Here is a 22891-nt window from a genome sequence, read left to right as displayed (position 1 = left end):
CAGTTGTAGTCTTCGGGGTGCTGAGTCGAATGGTCTTGGTCCGAGAAAGCTGAGACGCTCCCTTCCTACTTGAATCCCAATCGAACTCGCGTACTTCCACCGAAACTGGGTGTCTGCGCCCTACGAGATGGGGATTTGTATGCAAAATGTCACTAAAAGCGCCATTTCGTTCTTATAAAAGCACGGATGACCGCGATTGGCCCATATGTTGTAGTCTTTTGGACGCTGAGTCGACTGGTTTTGGTCCGAAAAGACTGCGATGCAGCGTTCCTCCTTTATTCCCAATCGAACATGGTTGAAGAAGCGGTCACGTGCTCCTGGGTGCCAAAATCACCTGGTCACCACGCCAGCAGGCGACAACTTTCACACCAAGGTTCAACTCGAGTGACAGGACTGCACCCAAAAAAAGGTCAAAACAGGCTGTAAGTTGTACCCTGCAGGCACGGTGACCAGTTGACCTGGTGTACGCAGGAGCACGTGACCGCTTGTTCAACCATGTTCGATTGGGAATTAGGGGCGAACGCTGCATCGCAGCCTTTTCGGACCAAAACCAGTCGACTCAGCGTCCAAAAGACTACATATGGGCCAATCGCGGTCATCCGTGCTTTTATAAGAACGAAATGGCGCTTTTAGTGACATTTTGCATACAAATCCCCATCTCGTAGGGCGCAGTCACCCAGTTTCGGTGGAAGTGCGCGAGTTCGATTGGGATTCAAGTAGGAAGGGAGCGTCTCAGCTTTCTCGGACCAAGACCATTCGACTCAGCACCCCGAAGACTACAACTGGTGAAATTTTAATTTTTGCCTTAACTTCCCCTTTAATTCTGCCCGTACAAGAGGCCGGTTTACCAAGTTTAAAAAAATAAAAAATAAAAAATAACGGCATTTTACGACTCCCTGGTAAAAATAACTCATGTACAGTACAACTCCCGGGGGATCCCATGATCAATCAGGAAATCTCAAATCTCGTAGATCGATTTCGCATTTTCTCTGTTCCATTGGGAAACACCCTAGTAAAATAAATAAAATAATAATAATAATAATAATAATAATTCCCTCAACCCATGAATAAGTTTAAAAACATTCAGCGCATTTGGAACAGGAATCAAAATAAAGCAGCAACAGCATACGAAGGGAAAATCGCAATCAACAAAAGACTACCAAAAGACTACCAATTACGTGAAGTGCCAGCTTGGGCAGCAACTACAACGTAGGGAGGCAGAAGAAGACACAGGTAGATCTACATGACTGTACAACCAAGAGAATACATAACCCCCCAGAGTACGAGTAGAGTGTGCAACGCCGATCCCGCTCTGTAGCTGTGTGTGTAGGGTCTTGGTCGAGCGGAATCGGATCTTCTGATGTCATGCGTACACTTCACACCAGCGCAAGGCCGGTCTCGAGGCAGGGCACCATTGTTTTTGATCCAAGACTACCCGCGACTCCCCGGGTTCCCCTCAGATGTGTACGGTATTATGACGCAAAGATCCGATTCCGCTCGACCAAGACCCTACACTCTGGGGGGTTATGTACTCTTGGTACAACATACCATATGAGCCCTGTGATGAGAAAAGGGACCAAATGGCTTTTTTTACTCAAACCGAGCTCTAAACATCAGAAGAAAGCTGGTTTCATGCAGAAAACGATGCAAAAAACAGAGCTGAATTATCTCAATTTTTGACAAAGCTACGGTCAATCTTCTAAGTGTCTTTTCAGATATTTTGCAGCCATACGAAGAACAGGATCATACAAAACTTTGAGGACTTATTGACACGAAATGTATGGGAATGTTTGAGCCTGCACACAGCCTGTAGTTACTGGCAATTGACACTGACATTTGACTGGGCCAAGAGGAAAAACTGTACAAGGTAATACTGGCATGCCACCACCATCAAACACACAAAGATGGAGCAAGTCCACGTCCCGAGACATTAAAAATACAGCAAGAAAATATACAACCAGCAGCAATTTGGCATTAAAAAAGTTTTGAAGTAGCCGTGAGGTAGCAGAGTCTGTTACATTACTCCTCCACCGGAGAAGCACTAGTAGCGGCACTAGCAGACACATGCACAGCTGGCTTCGGGCAGAGCTCATCCTGGAATTGGTCAGGCACATGCGGGCGGATCTGATTATAGAGGTATTGCTGTTGTTGTTCGGATAGTCCTGGTGCTTGAAGGACTGGGGGCATCCCTGCGGCAACAAGGGCGTCTTTAGACGTGGTGAGCACCTCCACATCGCTGTAGGTGTCTTCCAGGGATGCCTTGACACTGACAATACCGGGCTTAGCTGCGTCGAATACCATGTGCTGAACCTTGCGGATTCCTTTCACTGGCTTGAAATGTTGAGCCAGAAATGTATCCCAGGCTCTCCATTCCAAACCAGATCCAGGAATCAGCTGGGCCTTGTTGCAAGATGCGCTTTCATTGACCACTGCCACCAGCTGCCCCATGGTGTAGCAGTCGCTACGCCGGAACTTTTGCTTCAGCAGGCCAAAGCAGCCATCGACAAGGCACCGGGTATGGCCAGTCAACATGAAGGACAGTTCAATACGGTCATGCAGTCCCATAATCACCCTCCAGCAGAAATACGCTACGATAGTCCGATTCTTGTTCTGGCCTGCGCAATTATCACAGTGCAGGAGGCAGCCTTTCTCATGTAGTCCATAGAATGAAAAAAAATGGTGCAGCATGGAGGCCACCGCGTTCGGACCATGACTCGACTTGCCGTCTTGCCCGATGGTGTCTGACTCGTCGATCAGGTAGTTGACCTGCTGAGGCACAGCTTCATTGTTCACACCGAATATTTGCACCTTACGAGGTGCCTTAAAGTACAGGGGGGCCCTCCTGACGTGCCGACTGCGGCAGTGCCACGTTCTGGGCAAAGTCGAACGTGTAGTGCGGGTGGTGCAGATCGCGTGAACATGGCTGGCTCAGCTGCTGCTGGATAGTCGTACATGCATCAAGCTCTGCCCGGGCCTGTAGTGTCGCTTGACGGTAGTAGTCACGCTCTGCTTGCGTTGCGTCGAGGTGTTGTTTGAATTCATCGCATGCTGCACTCTTCTCGGGTTCCGTCCGTGCTTCCTGAATCCGTCGGCGGAAATTCTCACAGCGCGAGCATACGTCAGTGCGCGGCGTCATAATCTGAATGTTTGGCAAGCAGTCAAGCCAAACGGACCGAAATGTGTGGTAGCCCACAGCCCTGATGCCTGATTCCTCTAATGAGGTCACATAGCACTTGTGGATGGATTTAACCGTTGATGACGCTGGCAGATAAGTTGGCGGTGCTCCAGCTCGCCCTCGAGTCGGTGCTGGCTGTGGTATGCCGAAGCGCTCAGTGTAAGTTTTTAGAAATTGCACAACGGCAGACACAGTATCGTACGACAAAGCATGTTTAGGCTTCCTGCCGACATTGCCATGGGTCCGTGGCACCAGCCCATTCTCCTCCAAATGTTTTTTCAGATTTTTTAGTTGCTTTGATCCGATGTTGTACAGCAATCGAAATCCACCGGCGCAAACCTCTTCGCCTTGGTAAGTATACCGATGCCATTGCTTCTTTCTCTTCTTCCCATGAGTCGTGGTGTCAGTAGAGTACTTGGATGACTCAAGAAGGCCCAAAATCACCAGCTCCTTCTCCCCTTTCTCCATTTCTGCGATGTTGAGCTGCAGCAGTCGAACATCTTCTGCATCAAACTTGTCCAAGCACTTTTTGCTGCACCCGCAGTTCACAGTTATTTCTTCCGCAGCTGCCGCCTCAGCAAGCGCTGGTTCTGCAGCCTGCGCTGGTTCTGCAGCCTGCGCTGACTCTTCGCCGAGGTATGATGCTGCAACTGCATCCACATCGAGTGACTCGTCCAAAAAGTGGTCTTCCCGATCATCGCCGTCTTCATCAGAGGAAGAGGATAGTTCTGACAACTCCAACGACAACTCCCTGTCAGAATCATCACTTGACTCGGCAATCTCCACTTCGATGCCCAAAAACTCTCTATCTAGCTCTGTCAAAGCTTCCCTGAGACTCGCATCAACGGTAAATGTTGGGATCGACATGTTTGCAAACAAATTTCTAAGCAGAACGAGAAAGAAACATCTGAAGTGATGTTCAAAGATTTTCTCTTTGCAACGGCAGCTCGCGGACGCGTAGCCTGCATGTCACGTACACCGTTCTCTGGCATGCGTGGGCCGATTGTGACGATCGAAATACGTACAGAAAGGCCACCAAAGCAGCTCTGCACTCGTTTTTACCGCATTGAATCACACAAAACCCTTCTAAAGTTATTCCAAATCCAAGCGAATGCAGTCGAAAATCAGCGATTTTTCAAGTGCCCACTTTCAAACGCGTTGTACTCAACTGTCAGCTGACAGCCATTTGGTCCCTTTTCTCATCACAGGGCTCATATGTGTCACGTGAGGTTGAACTACATGTAGTATTGGGTTAATACCATGTAGGTTGATGCACGGCAAAACAGAGCGGCTGCCACGCAGGCACAGGACACTTGCTCTGTCTGAGCTGAAGCGAAGCTACGGGGCGCAGCGGATGGACGCCACCACAAAGCTGTACAAGAAGTGATGAGCAATAGACGAGCACAGAAAGGGGTAAAATAAGTACTTGTAAACATGTTATAATATAACCCAACACTGGTTAAAAACTAGTATTAGATAAACCTTGTTATAGTTCATGGAAGTGTTAGATCGACAGCATGAAACAAGGTGGATGACACTGTGTTCGGAAACAGTGACCGTACTACAACCTTCCGCGGTTACACATAATTATGGTTCAGATGGTCCGCAGGGACCGGGGCTCTGCCAGCCGCGGAAGGTTGTAGTAAGATCACTGTTTCCGAACACGGTGTCCTCCACCTTGTTCCTTGTCTCATGCTGTCAATCTAACACTTGCGTAAGTACTCGTACTTACTTGTACAGTAAAACCTGGTTTAAGCGACCACCCCACGGTGCAAGTAAAAGCGGTCGTTAAAGCCAGGAGGTCTTTAGAACGAGGTCCCATTGTGTCTGTGTAGAACTGTCTGTTGCATAGAAAAACGGTCGTTATGACTCGTTAAAGGGGCACTCCGGCTTCATTTTCGACGCCGAGTTTTCGATGCCAAGACGAAGGTTGGTGAAAGAGAAGACCCCTCGAACAAGAACGAGTCTCCAGAAGCGATCGAGTCGAGCAGGAAGACGACTTTTGAATTTCGCCGAGCGAGCGCTGATGACGTAATGAGGGATTAGCTTGCCAGTGGAAATGCATCTGCGCACATACATTTCACATACTTTTTGGCCAATTTTCAATCGAAGAGGAGGTTGTTTTCTATGTTCTCTCAACGTCGTGAGCGATCCCGTCTTCTATACCCTTCCAGGTACCCTGAAGGTCCTCCAGAGGAGAATTTGTCTCCAGCAAAGCGTTGTTGATCCGCTAAATTCGTCTCGAGACATATTCACCCAGCGCAGTGCTGATAAATGTAGAATGTTGAATCTGTGATAATTGTCGACGATGGAAAGAGAGGTTGATAGCCGCTGTCGCAGGGAACGTGAAGCTGCTGGAAGTAACAACGGGGAGCTTGTTAGCATCACTTGATCAAAGCAGCTTGACGGAATCGGGGAGTACTGACTATTTGTCTCGCCCTCAGTTTAGTGAATTTTATGACCAGAAAATTATTCGATCAGGATCCCTTCTACAAGATGTGTAGTACAGGTGATTTCTGAACTTGACGATATGGAGACCTACCAGTAGACCTACCAACAACGTGTACCTGCAGGAAATTCACCCAAGGCTATTGCTAATGCTATCCTCTTCAGTGGCTGTTGTTTTTTTGTAAAAATAATTATGTTCACTTCTCTCAACATACTCCTGCATGGCAGCAAGAAGGCGCGCTATGGAATTCAAGGCCGCAATCTTCGCCCAGCTGTGGATGAAGCATGGTCAAGTCATGGCAGTACATATACTTGAACCAGATGATAAATTGAAGTTCATTTGTGATGCGAAGTTTGACAGCCTCAGTGACCGAGTCAAGCGTTGTCTTTTGCCGTGGCGCAAATTGCTGAAGAATCCGAGATGGTCTTGGAATTATGCACATGGATACTACCAGAAATAATAGTGGCATGAACCATTGTGGAATGGGACAGCTCATGGAGAATACTGGAATAGCTGAAGTATCTCTAGGCGATTGTAAATCCTGTTCTGGCTGATAGCTTCGGCCTGCTGCGCCCGTCCATGTATAATGATGGGAACATGCATTTCTGTTTTCTACATATTTGCCATCTACTGTACTGTGGTATTACAGTTGCAGGTCCCTTATATAGAAATATGTTCAACCCCCCTCCCACAAACCCACATAAATATGAACTAACAATTTCACCGTTGGACTCGCCGGCGGCTAGAGAGCAAAGGATTAATTTATAGCAAAGAAAAGGACCAGGGAACTACAAGTTACGCTATAATGTCCACGAACAATTTCACTGTATTTGAAATAATTTTGTTTGATACCCTGAGAACTCTGAATTTTTGCAGCACTGTGGATTTTATGTGGATACAACATTTATGGAAGGAACACATTGTTCAAATAATTATAGCACTGAATTGTTGAGATTGTGAGCACATTCCAATCCGTACTCTACATATTTATAAGCGGTGGCAATCGTTAGGAATAGGTCGTGAGTTGTCAGAGTGCTCTAGTATATGAGAGAATGTTTTGTTTGTCTAATCAACGGCTCGTTTGAAGCCAGAGTTGTTTGAACTTGTTTCAGTCGACTTGATTCTAGACAGTAGTCGAAGGAGTACTATGAAGTATACACCAGGCGTAGTCCGTAAGGTATCTCGTGAGAATTCTGTCGGTACACATCAGGTATCAGCTTGCAAAGATGGCTCCTCTCTGTTTCTTGAAAGCCTGTATAGTTGGACTGTGGCTCCAGCGACTCCCTTCTCAGAGCAGATACCATATCCAATACGGTCAATGCATATTGGACAGACCTGTGTGCACAACAGAAATAGTGGAGAGAAATCTCTCGGCTCATGAACACATCAGTGAAGTTTGAACTGCCGTTGTTTGTGGCCATCAGTATAAACCTATCGACTATAAGAATAATGTGCAAAAAACCCTCTATAACTACAGCTGGGGCCATGGAATTATAAAGCATCTAACTTAGGGAACTGCAATTTTGGTCGGAGTTGCGTTCGAGGCCTGCAATTCATGATGGCTGTCGTATGTTGCATTGACCAGAGATCATATAAAACTTCCATGCCACATTGAAACACGCACTACTTTCGAGTACTTTGGTATCCCCCACCAAACGGGCATTCGTTCCCGGGGTGGCAGGCGTCACCATTCGTTATGCCTGGATCAGATTTCATTGACCCCAACTGTCATGAAGAATCATTTTTACTTTGATTGGATTTCAGTACACTACAAGTTGTAGAACTGCAGAATAAATTTTGTTGTATTTGGGCAACCATTTCTCTACAAACGCTCTATTTGGAAAATAGAATTTTTTTATAAAATACATGTCCAAATTCCACATCTACCCAAATCGGAATACTTGATCACGTATTCAGTCCTACACGGAATGTTTAGAAAACGCCAGGGAATAGGCATTTGCTAACGAGAACTCCAGGCCAGGGTACTAACGTTAGCATACGAACAAAACAAGATAAAAACTCACCAGTAATGTATACTTGTAGTAATTCATGTCGGTGTAATATTCACGGTAAGCAACGAGGCACCCTCCGATTTGGTCAAGCTGCTTTGAAGTCTGGTTGTTCAGGTAATACAAACGGGCTCCCCGTTGTTACTTCCAGCAGCGTCACTCTCCCTGCGACAGCGGCTATCAGCCTCTCTCTCCATCGTCGACAATTATCACAATTATCAACATTCTACATTTATCAGCACTGCACTGGGTGAATAATGTCTCGAGACGAATTTGGGGCCCGGTCTCACATGCACTTGAGAGTTGCGGATCCGCTGCAGCGGTGTCGCAAGAGCGTGTATCACCATGGAAACTGCGAGTAGCGGAACTTCCGCCGTGGCGGAAAGTTCAAATCCGCTACTCCAAAATTTTTGGAGCGTATACTCTCCTGCGGAAGTTCCGCTCCTGCGACACTCCGACATAGTGAGCGATTTGTGTTGTTCGATTTTATTTTCGATCATGAAGTGGACAGTTTGACTTTAGTCAATATATCAGAGCAGCTACGGCTGCAGTTGTACATGTATGTTGAAGTCAAGACTCGTTTGGCCAAGGGATGAAGAGAGATACGGAGCGATAGGTGGATAGCCGAGAAGCTGAAACCGACGGCTGCGGCGTCGGCCAAAGACCAAATCCCGGACCTGTGAGCAGCCAAGCATGGCCATCATGTAAAACCACGCAGTCGGACCACTGTGATGTAGGTCTGGCAAGAGCGATACATGTACCACTATTACCAGTATCTGTAGCAGTTATCATTGCCATTGGTTATCGTCGACGTGCTGCTCAACAAGTTCGTACTAGTATTCAGCAACAAAATGTCGCTGCGGTCTCCATTGCCTGTCGACAACGTCTCGACAATCGACCTCTACCCAACGGAAAATCCATTCTTTCAGATTACTAGTATAGTATACAGAACAAAGACTCAAAGTCAACAATACCGAACCCACGACATGTAGCTAATGCTTGATACTCAACAAAAACAACGATCTGTCCAACACCTAGTATCTACATCAACAGTACATCAGTGCTGCGTCGATGTGTCCACAAAGGACGAAACAGTTCTGTCCACGGACACAGTACTGACTGTACATCATCAGTACGTGCACGCGTACTTCGAAGTGAAAGCATGCTTGAGTTGCAGGGGAGCTGCACTGAATATTTTGGAAGTCAGAGAGGCGCGCTCGCTTCGTTCGCCGTGCACGCGTGAGCATGTGAGACCACGCGAGCATTTTGTCGCAGGAGAGGTGCGACACCACTCCCGCAAAACCTTGTCGCACCAGCGGATCCGCCACTGCATGTGGGACCGGGCCCCAAGCGGATCAACAACGCTTTGCTGGAGACAAATTCTCCTCTGGAGGACCTTCAGGGTACCTGGAAGGGTATAGAAGACGGGATCTCTCACGGCGTTGGGAGAACATAGCAAACAACCTCCTCTTCGATTGAAAATTGGCCAAAAAGTGTGTGAAATGTATGTGCGCAGGTGCATTTCCACTGGCAAGCTAATCCCTCATTACGTCATCAGCGCTCGCTCGGCGAAATTCAAAAGTCGTCTTCCTGCTCGACTCGATCGCTTCTGGAGACTCGTTCTTGTTCGAGGGGTCTTCTCTTTCACCTACCTTCGTCTTGGCATCGAAAACTCGGCGTCGAAAATGAAGCCGGAGTGCCCCTTTAAGAGCAGGTGGTCGGCTGGTCGCTAAACCCAGAGGTCGCTTACACCAGGCTTTACTGTAGTAGTACTATAGTCTAGAGCAGAGGTCTGCACTGGAACATACAATCATACAGTAAAACCTGGTGTAAGCGACCTCTGTGCTTAGCGACCACCTGCTCTTAACGGTCGTTTTCCATGCACCGACAGTTCCACACAGACACTGTGGGACCTGGTTCTAAAGACCACCTGGCTATTAAAGACCGCTTTTGCTTGCACCGTGGTCCATGGGGTGGTCGCTAAAACCAGGTTATACTTAACATGTAATACAGCATGCAAGCGTGGAAAACTGGGATAATAAATTGAATGATGAAAAGTGTGCCAGACAATATCTTCTAAAGGAAACGTAATGCGAGGTGACGCTACATAACCAGCGGAATTCCACTGCAGTGAAGCCAATGCTCGTAGCACTGTTTGTGCAGTTCTTTCTTTCTTAAATTCGCTGAAACTGGTCAAGGAGGAGGTGCAGACAACTTCCGAGTGCTGTAAAGCTAGGCAGATCGCTTGCCCATACCACTGGTTTTCGAGAAGCCCAACGAGACAAAGGAAGCATGCTCGATCACCCACAGCCTCTGTTCGCACGATCCCTTCTTCGCTTTCTCCTGGCGACGAAGGTGGCAGAAATGGAGGAGAGCTGGTTCAAACATGCACGCAAACGGGTTGAAAATCCGGACGTCAAAGAAGGTGCGTTCGAATCGCCCTCCCCACACTCCATTTGCTGCTATGTCCAAGCGAGCCTGGTCGTCGCGGATGGCGGTGCGGTAGCGAAGCCGCTCCCTACGTTCGAGATGGGGTTCCACAGGAACAAGTGTGGCACCACGCTTCAGAAGACCAGCAGTCACATCACGGATCTCATTGCGCCTGATGGTAGGGTAACCGCCGGTGGGGCACGACAGAGCATGGGCCACCGTAAACTGGCTTCCACAAACGCACACTGATGGCATGCGTTGTAGTTGCCAGTTTATATACCTCAAATGGCGAAACTCCACTTTGGAGAGGGCAAATCCATGACGCTTCAAGGCCAAAGGCCTGCCAGTCAACCAGCTGGATGAGCCCTTCTCCGACGCCAGGTCAGTAACACCCTGTTTGCCCCCCCCCCCCCTCCGCCCCCGGCAGACTGGAGCGGAGCAGCAGGGCTTGAGCTCCGACAGCAATCACAGCTTTCCTGCCTGATACTTGATAGCATTCGGGACACATGTATCTGTTTTCCGCCAGGCTGCCGTTCTCTACACTCTGTGAAGGAGCTTGCTACATGGTTGGTTGGTTGGATTTATTTAAAGTCGTACAACAAACAGGCATATCTGCCTCCCTATATGAAGACGATTTCTGTCAGTAAAACATTTTTACATGTACCTTGCACAGGACTGAGGTCACCAACACTAACCCTTCCTCTTCTCAATCTATAATGTTATAATTTTGCAGATATATTCCCAGTATTAAAGCCATGAACGGAGACCCCCTCGACTTAGGCCTCGGCCTTTGGGGAATCCATAAATAAAATTTAAAAAAAACAAAAAAAACAAAAAAAAACACGTCACACTAGTACTTTTCAGTCTTCTTCCTTCTTCTCGAAAGTCAACTAAGGTATAATGTTAGAAAGAGAGGACCATAAGTTTACAAGTTATCCGTTTTCTCCAACACAAACGTTTTTGTGAATCCTTCCCGGAAGCAAATGCTGGTTTTTATGCATTCGTGTAATTACTCAGCGTCATTTGCAATAATAATAATAATAATAATAATAATAATAATAATAATAATAATAACGATTATAATGTGAAGAAGGTGAATTCCCCGAAACACTGTGTATGGAGCAGGGAGTGGTGCTTTCTTGCAGGCTTGCCGAGTGGACGGTTCGATGGACTTCTCGTGTACTCTGGATGGCAGTCGTGAGTGAGTCAAGTGAGAATTCAAGTCGGCAGGAAAACCGCGAGCTCCCTTGTAGGGAGCAGCACACACTTCCCCAACTAACGATTATAAGCAGGATGACGGTGAGCCAAACCGTGCAACAATTAGCACGAAACCGACAACTTGCAAACTTATGGTCCTCTCTTTTTTGATTTTAATCATTGCCTCTCCATCCGAGTTTAAAGGTATAAAGTGTCAAGCGATATTGCTGTTCCATATACTACTAGTAGTAGCTGTTTATGGCTAGTATCAGTTCTATCACACTTATCAATCTTCCTTATTGGCGTCACGCCATCGTGGAATAAAAGAATAATAATACTGTCCACAGGATTTCCTAGCCCGAGCTCTCCTAGGCGACATGGAAGTGCTAGCAGAGAACTTTCCTCTGAGTTTCCTCTGAGTAACCAGTCAGAGTTTACCGGCATATGGCCGGTAAGATCGGGGATGAGCCTCTCCATTACTGAGCAACTTCTCCACAGGCGCCAAAGCAGCTGCAGCCGTCGGTGTGGTACGTGCGGCAGAGGAAAAAAAGACCACAGGAACTTGTGTGCAGCTTGCGGGTGCGTTTCTTCATACTTGTAGGAGGACCATTTTTCCAACAGGTCGAGCCATGTTGTTACCTTCTGCTCAACAAATATATTTCCAGGAGTGCAGTCGTACCAATAGACGAACCCAGCTACCCACAGCCATTGACGCGAATGTCAACTGCTGTGTCAGCGAAACTCTCCAGTGCTTGATTATAATGCTCAGGTTTAACCAGGAGAACCGACTTGGACGGGTTCAGGTGATAGCCGTAGGAAGGACCTTGCTCTGTTAGGCTATGCCACCATGCACGCAAAGGCATCAGCTTGCCACCTGCTCCTGAGTCATCAGCAAACCAGGCTTGCACAGTACTTGCAGTAGAGACTGACTGCAGCAAAGGAAGAACACTGAGAGCATAGAGAGGCATTGCAATCGCGTCCACCTGCGTGGTACCTTCGGAAGAAAGGATGACTTCTCCACCGACAAAGAGCTGTGCAGATTGCCTGTATGTGTTAATGACAACTGATAACATAGCTGTGCGAAGGTGTTGGATGTTCTGCAGATATACAGCACGATTCAAGAAACCGTTTGAGGTGTCTGCTAGAAGGATGCCTTCCGTTTCATTATCTGCGAAAACTTCTCCCATGGCATGAATAGCGGCTTCCACTCCACACTCGTGGTCAGCACAAAGCTGCAGGTTACCGGCTGCTTCCAGGGTGTCGTCTCGCAGAAGTCTGAGGATGGCTTTGCCCACAATCCGCCTCAAAACGACCCCATGACGATGGGCCTGACGTCGGGTTTTTAATGGTACTATAGACCACGTGCAGGCTCGCAGTGACCAAGGGCCTGCCATGAATGTTGCCAGGCGTCGTGCACGTCATAAGGCCACCGCATCGCAGAGCTCGTCTGACACAACACCAAATCCGGTGCACATGCGTCTCCAGGTGTTGGCATCCACTCCAGAGCCCAGAGGCAGAGGGGCCTGCTGCTCCATGGGTGCTGCATGGCATACAGCATCACGAGTGAGTCAAACTATACGGGGATCCTAATTTTTGGACACAAGGGGCATGACCAGGTTTATGTACTCTTGACATGACGGATAGCACTTCCACTTGCCACTATTGATTGGACGTATCTTGACTAGAAGTAGGAGGAGATGCTGAAGAAATGACACCATACAACCATGCTAAAAACCATATCACCTCTTATGGGAATGTGTCATCGCGCGGTTCAACGAACTCTTTGTAATTGACTAAAATCAAACCGTCCTCTGGGGCGCTCGGTGTACTGCCATAATCTCTTGGCTGGTTCTTTTCGTGCCGAATGTGGTTCACAAATGCGCATTCAGACACTACTCCCTGGACCCTGGCCCAAACATCACCAATGAGACCAGATTCAACACGCGACAGTGGCACACTTCGTATCAGTTTTCACACCACTTGCATAACTTATGGAGGTGCGGAGCATGAAATGCAGAGCATGAATTGCAGAGCGTGATATTACGGAAAGAAACTTCAAAATAATGCTCCGTGAATGAGTGTGTTCCTTCTAACAAACTCACAGAAGAGGACAAACAAAGCAAAGCGAAACGCAAAGTTGAATGAGCTCGCTGGATCGTCATAAGTTGTTGGACCGTTGGCAGTGTATGTTGTGGCAACGGGCAGGAAATCAATACGACACATGGCCATCGGTGATGATTTTAGACAATGGGACACAGCAGGGTGAGGAAGAGCAGTTTGTGCATGTGCAGGACTTGTGAGCCATGAGTTCACTTGGTGATCAATGTGCATACACTACACTGTACATAACATTAGGACAGGAGCAGTACACGCCTAACTCACAAGTCTACGTGCAGCGCCAGATGCAGATCAATGCAGAAGTTGAAGTGGCCATCGCTGCCCGTGTGTGTGGCGTTAGCGATCACGTGGTACTTTCCCTCAATCAGCTGGAGGGGAATCCCCCGCGGAGTGGGAATCTGGAACACATGCTGCAGATGGGGCGACCCCGCCGGGAAAGGGCAGTGGCAGGTCGTGTTGCCAGGGCACGATGGAAATTTCTCCTTCAGCACCATGCACACGTCCTCGTACAGGCACGATCCCATGCCATTGATGCAGGGAGCCTTGCGCCACTGCGCACCAATCAGCTTGAATATCTGTAGGTCCAATGCGATGCGGCCACCGACGGCCTGTTCTGACGTCAGTACCAGGTTGAGTGAGGCAGTACCGGGTACCAAGATCGGGTCTGGCGTCAGCTGCAGCGTTTTGATGCTCACCGGAGAGCCGGGTTGACTGCAGTCGGACCAGGTGAACACGCCATTCGGATCACCGCCAACGCCATCCTTCTGCTCTTGTTGTGGCTGCTGGCGTTTCTCCCGCGCCATTGAGGACGCCCAACGCCTGGAATCGGACACGGATTCCAAGGCCAGCGCGTTGAACACGTACTCCCGCACGTCCGCGTTCCATTCCTCACCCAACTCCAAGTTCGAGTGCAGTGCACTCTCTTGTGGCTCGTTTCTACTGCTGCTCGCTGACGAAACACCAATGTTCCCAATCGAACTGACCATCAACAGAATTATGGCCAACAACAGGCCACAACGAACTGGAAGGAAACTGGTCATCTTGTCTGTGCAGCTAAATTAATGTAATACCGTGACGTGGGAGTGCGATTGCCTTGTTTGTTTTCCAGGCTCGCTCTCGATCTCGTTGCCTGACGACAAGCTCTCGAAGCACTACTTGTTGGCTTGCTACTTGAAATGCTGCTGGGAACGATTGGCTTGCTCGATCTCTTCCACCACTGGCTTGTCTCTGTCTCGAGTCTACAGTTACAGGAGGAAGATCTCTTCTCTCGTGATATGACGGCCGCGGACTTCGAACTAACTAGTAACTACACTAGCAATGCAGCACTGGCAAGGGCAACTAACTTTCTCCAACGCTAGTCAGCAGCAATAAATATACACCGGATCAAGGACACGCAGCCTGTTTTCAGCGAACCGGGGGCGCCTGGCCCGATCAACCAAATCCCAGCTGGTATCGCGCCAGTGGCATGTTGACGTCGCTCGCCAGCATGCAGCTCTACTATACGTGCGCTTGGCCAAGCACCTGCGGACCTTTCCCGATTCCTAGCTTCCGAGAAGCCACCGACACTGCGACAGGCCTCAGGTTATGTTATGTTAAGTTACGTTTAATACCTTTATTTTACTTCACTATAGGTATCTACAGGCTGCCGTCTTGCTGTGGATCCTAAAATGATGCCACAGCTCCTAGGCTATGATGAATGGCCATCAGAGTCGCTAACACTAGCTCGTCCTAGCGCACCGTGCGCTACTACTCAGTATTGGTCTAGCATGACTACAATGTACGACGAAGACGAAGAGTAACATACACTGTAACCCTGCACGTGTACACTCTTGCCACGACATGACGGGCGCCTTCTTTTATACATGCAAGCGACATGACAAATTTAATAATAATAATAATAATAATAATAAAAATCTTCACTAGTTTGAGGGAAAGAGACATAATAATAATAATAATAATAATAATAATAATAATAATAATAATAATAATAATAATAATAATAATAATAATAATAACAACAATGGCGTCAAGAGACAAGACTCAAGAGTAGACTACATTGTACTATGGTACGTAAGCTCCTAGCCCCCATGGCAGCTTATGTGCATCTACCCGTGTTGGCGTGAGCAGCTTTCCTCCTGCCAGATTTTTGTATTTTATTATATTTACGGATTTCCCAAAGGCTTTGGGCCTGTCGAGGGGATCTCCTGCAACTTGAGAGAATAATGAAATGACAACTTTATGTAGAGGGAGCAGTTAATCGACGATAGGCTAATAAAGATGGAGCGCCAGCGAATCTACTGCATGTTGGATTAGCGCTGGAACGATCCAAATGGGTTGGAAAAAGCACGGAGGACTCTGCAGATGTGAGCGTCTGCCTGCTATCGCCTTATCGGGGCCCACAGTGGCAGTGCACGGAATGGCGTTCCAAAAGGAACAGAAAGGCACAGTATTACGTCAGGTGTGCATGAACTAACCGGCAAACCTGACTGGCAACGGATGCACGTTTTGCACTGTGTTTACGCATGCAGGACCCGGGTAGTCAGACTCATAATTAGGGCTACTCATAATCGTTTCTATGGTATAGCGGACTGAAGAGTAGGAAACGTGTTCGCATTATTTGTGGGATGCTATACAGTATATTCCCATTCCGTTTTTGCTTTAGTGTAGCCCTGAGCTTGACCCACATAATTATGTATTTTCTTCCCTTCCTCTCTTTCTGTCCCCCTCCCCCCGGGCCCCTCTCTCTCTCATTCCCTCTGCCGTCCACATGCTTGTATCAAAGGAGGCGAAACCGCCTGTTTCTGGTGCGAGGTTAAATAAACATCTTACAACATAATCAGACAGGCACACAGGCAGAAGAGAACAGAGATAGCCGGCTACCTCTGTTCTCTTCTGCCTTTGTGGTAATGCTCCATCCCGTTGTGGTGTTGAGCACTCTAGGCAATCTGGGAACTCTCGCTATGGTAATCAGACAGGCATGTATAGTAGATCTAGCCCTTGGCTGCAGAAACATTCGCTGATCGAGGTACTTTTTCTTTTCTGGTGTGTGTTCCTGCATGTTTGGTATTAGATGTACAGTATATGGATAAAGACATGAGCAGACTTCAAGGAAGTGCACAGTACAGTGTACCTGCCATGCCATATGGTTTGCATGGTTCTGCCGACTTCACTGCTTTCGAGCAGACTCTGCCATTTGTTCGAGCATTGTCCGCCAAGGCCAAGGCTTAGCTAGAGCTAATTACAGAGAGCGGAGTCCTCCGGTTCGATAGAGTGCTCAATGCAGAAGCAGAGCAGCCTAGTTCACATTCGACGGGGTTAAATAACACACGGGTCACAGAGTAGATCTACCACGCGTCTGGATTGTTGGCATGAAACTATTAGGTACAACAATCCAGATGTGTGGTACTCTGTGACTCGTGTCCTATTGTTTATTTTTTTTTAAATGCACATTCATTGTACATATACCGGTATGTACATTATAAAACAGAGAGGTTCCAGACTGTCCAAGAGTGTACTCAATACCGAGAGGCAGAGCTAGCTCAGTTGTTTTCTGATGATCACTTAGTGCGTGAAACTCAGAGTTAAAACACTTTTCCCCTCCTCTTATTGTTTGGTATGTGCATTGTATGTACCTGTACACGTATGAGCATACATTTGCAAGTAGCCTTGGCGAACAATGGTCGATAAATTGGGAGATTCTGCTCGAAAGGCGGTGAGATCGGCAGAACCAGGCACACCTTGTGGCAGGTACTTCCTTGAACGTCTGCTCCAGTTCTCTATCCATGTACCATACATCTCCGAGATATAATTATATCCACCCGTGCAACATGTGCATCTGCACAACACTCCAAACGGTCTCTGGGCCACGCCAAGAACTGAAAGCGGCATTCGAATGTTCGGGCAAACCATCTTCACTCGGAAAAGGCAAAGCCAAAAGGAAACTAATTATGTACAGTGAAACCTGTCTAAGACGACCGCTCAAGGGGCCTTCAGTCTCTGTATCCAGGTGGTGTCCTTACCCAGGGTCATTTGACTGGAAATAGCATCCCTTGGTGCCAGTTTCAGTGATCTTCTAGGACAGGTGGTCGCCTTATCCGAGTGGTCGCCTTGACAGGTTTTACTGTAGTTACAACGCTGAGTTGACGTACAGTCATGTATGGCGAGGCGACTAACATACAATGTACATGTACTAGTAATACAGTCATAAGTTGTTGTACCGTTGACAGGAGGGAGTAGTAAAATACAGTATTTTACTACTCCCTCCTGGCAATGGTTTACTTTGTGGCCACGGGTAAGAAATCACAATAATAATGATAATTATTGAGAAAAGAAGAAGGACAAAACGTTACGAGTTATGACTAACTGTCCACCAACGTAACCAGATCTTATACAGTCAGCGAATGCGACAACATGGCACAACACTGACAAGGAGTACTGAGACATTCGGCGACCTGACACCTAGCTCCAACACTTCTCCAAGGCGCAAACCAACAACCTTCCAACTTGGAAGGCTCAGGTTCGGAAAGGTCCAAGAGGGGAAGGAAACCGCAAAAAAAGAAGAGCACGAGCTACGCATCACGGCAACAAAGAATGCCGAAAGTTACTGGATGATGACGACACTAGTAAGACTATTCGACATATCGGCCTTACTACAACTCGACGACACAAAGCAACAGACCATCCAACTTGGGAGGCTCAAGTTTATGTAATAAACGTAGAAAGGGGAAGCTAAGCGAAGACGAATTGTGACAAACCGAAACGTCAACATCCTACTGAACTCCACTATCATGTAAATATGATGGGCTAGTTATGTACAATAACAAGTAGTTACACACGACATTCGCTGACTGTATAAGATCTGGTTACGTTGGTGGACAGTTAGTCATAACTCGTAACATTTTGTCCTTCTTCTTTTCACAATAATTTAATTGGCTCACCATCCGAGTTACATTTTGCACACCTGATGAGCCGTCATGACCTACTAGTATACGGCGAATTTTTCGGCCGGCCGATTTGGGGATTTTTACTAGAAACGATCTTCTTAAATGGCTAGTGTTTGTTTGAGAGGAGGTCAAAGAACACGAGTCACATGACCTATACACGAGTCACATGACCTCAACGCACTTGCACTACAAGTAGTGAAGTAGAGAGCTCGAGCGGACATGTTTGCAGGAACATTATTCGTTCGTAAACGCTCTTTGTGACAACATTTGGTAGATTTCCGAAGATTCTCAAAGGAACCCTCCAAAATCGGCGAAAAGCTTAGTGATTTTCGAGAAGTCTCGTTTTCGGCAAATTTTCCGGCCGGCCGATTTGGGGAAAGCCTAGTGTGTGTGTGTGTGTGTGTGTGTCTGTGACTGTGTGTGTGTGACTGTGTGTGTGTGTGTGTGTGTGTGTGTGTGTGTGTGTGTGTGTGTGTGTGTGTGTGTGTGTGTGTGTCAGTGGTATGTGCAGTCGATTTCCAATCCAGAGGTTGCGGGTTCAATTCCCGACGATTGTGGTCGCACACGTCTTTCTTCTCTTTCTCATTCTCCTAGCTCTTCTTTCATTCTCCTGGGTGGTTACCAACAGCCAGTGCATGCCGGAGTATGTGGTGTGGCGTGTGTGTAAAAAAAAATGAAAAAATGGAAAAAATGAAAAAATGAAAAATAAGGATTCACTGGCCAGAATAAGCCACTTCAATCAGATCAGCTGTGTGGTGGATACCAGGCTAAAATTAGTGGTGGTCAATTCATCAGCCTTGCAAGCTGTTGAGTGGTGTAATCCCAGCACAAGGTGCTATGTTTAACATTGCTGTTCGCTATCATCGCTTCCGCGATGGGCAGGTCTGAGGTCTGAGGCGTGTGTGTGTGTGTGTGTGTGTGTGTGTGTGTGTGTGTGTGTGTGTGTGTGTGTGTGTGTGTGTGTGTGTGTGTGTGTGTGTGCATATGCAGGATTTGTGAGCCATGAGCTCACTGGGTGATCAATGTGCATACACTACACTGTACATAACATTAGGACAGGAGCAGTACACGCCTAACTCACAAGTCTACGTGCAGCGCCAGATGCAGATCAATGCAGAAGTTGAAGTGGCCATCGCTGCCCGTGTGTGTGGCGTTAGCGATCACGTGGTACTTTCCATCAACCAGCTGGAGGGGAATCCCCCGCGGAGTGGGAATCTGGAACACACGCTGCAGATGGGGCGACCCCGCCGGGAAAGGGCAGTGGCAAGTCGTGTTGCCGGGGCACGATGGAAATTTCTCCTTCAGCACCGTGCACACGTCCTCGTATAGGCACGATCCCATGCCATCGGTGCAGTCAAGCTTGTGCCAGATGTACTTGAAGATCAGCTTGAAGATCTTCAGGTCCAGTTTGATGGGGCCACCGACCGCCTGTTCTGACGTCAGTACCAGGTTGAGTGAGGCAGTGCCCGGTACCCGGATCGGGTCTGGCGTCAGCTGCAGCGTTTTGATGCTCACCGGAGAGCCGGGTTGACTGCAGTCGGACCAGGTGAACACGCTATTCGAATCACCGCCAATGCCTTCCTGCTGCTCTTGTTGTGGCTGCTGCTGCGGCGGCAGCTCGCGCTTCTCCCGCGCCGTTGAGGACGCCCACCGGCTGGAATCGGACACGAATTCCAAGGACAGCGCCTTGAACACGTACTCCCGCACGTCCGCGTTCCAGTCCTCATCCAACTCCAATTTCGTCGAGTGCGCTGTTCGGTCGATGCTCTCCTGTGGCTCGTTTCTACTACTGCTCGCTGACGACACACCAATGTTCCCAATCGAACTGACCATCAACAGAAATATGGCCAACAACAGGCCACAACGAACTGGAAGGAAACTGGTCATCTTGTCTGTGCGGCTAATTCCGTGACGTGGGCGTGCGACTTCCTTGTTTGTTTTCCAGGCTCGCTCTCGATCTCGTTGCCTGACGACAAAAATCTCGAAGCACTACTTGTTGGCTTGCTGCTTGAAATGCTGCTGGGAACGTTTGGCTTTCTCGTATCTCTTCCACCACTGGCTTGTCTCTGTCTTGAGTCTGCAGATAAAGGAGGAAGATCTCTTTTGACGGCCGCGGACTTAGAACTAACTACACCGGCCATGCAGCACTGGCAAGGGCAACTGACTTTCTCCAACGCTAGTCAGCAGCAATATACACTGGATCAAGGACACACAGCCTGTTTTCAGCGAACGGCCCGATCCTGGCCTGGCCCGATCAACAAAATCCCAGCTCAGCTGGTATTGAGCCATGGAATTGGCATGTTGACTTCGCTCGCCAGCATGCAGCTCTGCCATTATACTTGCCCCTGGCCAAGTACCTGTGTATTTTCCTCGATTCCTACAATGTAGCTTCCTACAAGCCACCGACGGGCATATCCCTCGTGCGAGGCCATCAAGCATCAGACTCAGAGTCGTTAACACTCGTCGAAGCGCAGCTTGCGCCACTACTAGTACTACCACAGTGGTCCCTCTATAATCCGGCACCATTAATTTTGTGCCACTGAAGATCTGCTGGATTAGGGAGGGTGCTGGATTAACAAATCTGATTTACTGCTGCAATGTGCATGAAGAGGACTTTTTGGCTGCTGAAAATTGTGCTGGTTTATCGAGGGTGCTGGTTTATTAAGTGCTGGATTAGAGAGGGACGACTGTACCATGACTACGACCACGAGTAACATAACCCTGCAAAGTGCAAGTGCATGGCATTGTGTATACTCTTGCCACGACATGACACTGGAGTCCTGGACGTTTGTTTCTTTCTTTCTTGGAGGGCGCTGTGCCGTGGCGATGCCAATGGCTGTCGGTGGCGTCAAGAGACAAGACTCAAAAGTCCTACAGTACATAAGCTCCAAGTCCCTGTGGCAGCTTATGTACATCTACCCGTGTTGGCGTGTGCAGCTTTCCGTTTGCCTGATGGAGCGCCATCGGATCGGCTACTGCATGTTGGATTGGCGCTGCAACGATCCAAATGGGTTGAAAAAAGGCACGGAGGACTCTGCAGATGTGAGCGTCTGCCTGCTATCGCCTTATCGGGGCCAACAGTGGCAGTGCACGGAATCGCGTTCCAAAAGGAACAGAAAGGCACAGCATCATAATGATTATTATCCTGACTGGGAACGGATGCACGTTCTGCACTGTGTTTCCGCATACCCCGGTACGGCGGTAGTCAGACTCATAATCGTTTCTGTGGTATAGCGGACTGAAGAGTAGGGAACGTGTTTCGCACTATTTGTGGGATGCTAAGCAGTATAATCCCATTCCGTACTTGCTTTAGTGTAGCCCTGAGCTTGACCCACTTACGTATTTTCTTCCCTTCCTCTTTTTCTGTCTCCCCCCCCCCCCCTCAATAAGGTCGCCAGCCTAATAACGGGAATGCAGTGACAGATGCAGCCGATGTCACTGTAGCCGTGTAGGTCAGCGTCACCCACTGTGCAAAGATAACCAGACAGCGCATCCTGATTGAACGGGTTAATTCGCTCTTTTTGGTGCTCTCACTCGCTGCGGAACAGGGTGCTTTCCAGACATTTAGTGCAACAAAACAGACCAAACTCGTTAGCTGGTCGGCATACTTTGGTATAAATGATTTTTAAGAAGGTGCTATCTTATCCTCTTAGGTAACCCTACGTGCATGGCAGGCTGAGGGAGGATCTTATGGCTTAGTTACGTGTCGCCTGCAGGCCTCTGACGCCTATTACCCTCCATGTCACTGCCTGTGGAAAGATAAACAGAACACGCATCCTGATTGGAGCAGTTCCTTCACTTACTTCGCTCTTTTTGGCGTTCTCACACGCTGCGGGCACAAGGTGCTTTCCAGACTATCAGTGTAGGAAAACAGACCAAACTCATTAGCTGGCCTTTTTATTTTTTATTTTATTGAAAAACCACAAACCTTCAGACATGTGAATGTGCACATGATATACAGTGTACATACGTATGTATCGAGAAGGCAGCACGGAAACGGCAGTGGTGGTGAGGCCTGGGCAGCTCGTCCGACTGTGGGTCTCGGAGTCAACACTGGGCAGACGCACCGGCAGGGGGGGGGGGGGGGGGGGGGGTCTGCATTTCTTCGGCTAGTTTGGTTGCACGAAGGCGGTAACACAGGGATTATTAGTTCACCAACAACACAGTATAATTATTGAATTTTTGGACTCACCGAGGCTTCCATTCACGAGGAGCGGAGCCCGCGGAGCAGTTCCAGCTGGATGGCCGCCATGTTGCCCACCGCTTTGCAGACTCCAACTACCGCCCAAATGCATGAGCGGTTAAAGTGTGTATGTGATTTGCCGTGAGGCTATGGAACTCGTATAGGCGAGCATGAGTCAATTCTGGATTGGTCGTGGCTGGGTTAGAGGACACGTTTGGTGGCACAGCTATATTGTTTGTAGTCTGAGATCATCTACATGTACATGAGTATAATTATGTACGAGCGCTTCGTGTATATTTGCAGCACCTCCGAGCGGTAGTGTCACCGGTGACAACAGCAGCTGGTTCGGTCGGTACCAGTGGGCACGAGGTAGAAGCGGAGCAACGA

The 22891-nt window shown here is 48.2% G+C and overlaps 2 protein-coding genes across 2 annotated transcripts; both read right to left on the bottom strand.

Annotated features, from left to right (window-relative positions):
• Positions 1 to 13195: 13195 nt before the first annotated feature.
• On the bottom strand, positions 13196 to 14752 carry LOC135827441 (ganglioside GM2 activator-like). The gene has a single exon (XM_065339943.1). It carries the CDS (start codon positions 14416 to 14418, stop codon positions 13639 to 13641), a length of 780 nt encoding a protein of 259 aa, XP_065196015.1. The 5' UTR covers positions 14419 to 14752; the 3' UTR covers positions 13196 to 13638.
• A 4121-nt stretch (positions 14753 to 18873) lies between these two features.
• On the bottom strand, positions 18874 to 20656 carry LOC135827439 (ganglioside GM2 activator-like). Its single transcript, XM_065339942.1, has one exon. The coding sequence runs from the start codon at positions 20206 to 20208 to the stop codon at positions 19399 to 19401; it is 810 nt and encodes a 269-aa protein (XP_065196014.1). The 5' UTR covers positions 20209 to 20656; the 3' UTR covers positions 18874 to 19398.
• Between the last annotated feature and the right edge of the window lie 2235 nt (positions 20657 to 22891).

This window comes from Sycon ciliatum, chromosome 11, assembly GCF_964019385.1.
Source record: "Sycon ciliatum chromosome 11, ocSycCili1.1, whole genome shotgun sequence".
Taxonomy (NCBI): Eukaryota; Metazoa; Porifera; class Calcarea; order Leucosolenida; family Sycettidae; genus Sycon; species Sycon ciliatum.
This window is presented reverse-complemented; position numbering and strand designations above follow the sequence as displayed.

Excerpts from the sequence above, each read along its gene's own strand:
- LOC135827439 (XM_065339942.1), bottom strand. The coding sequence starts at position 20,208 with ATGACCAGTTTCCTTCCAGTTCGTTGTGGCCTGTTGTTGGCCATATTT.
- LOC135827441 (XM_065339943.1), bottom strand. The coding sequence starts at position 14,418 with ATGACCAGTTTCCTTCCAGTTCGTTGTGGCCTGTTGTTGGCCATAATT.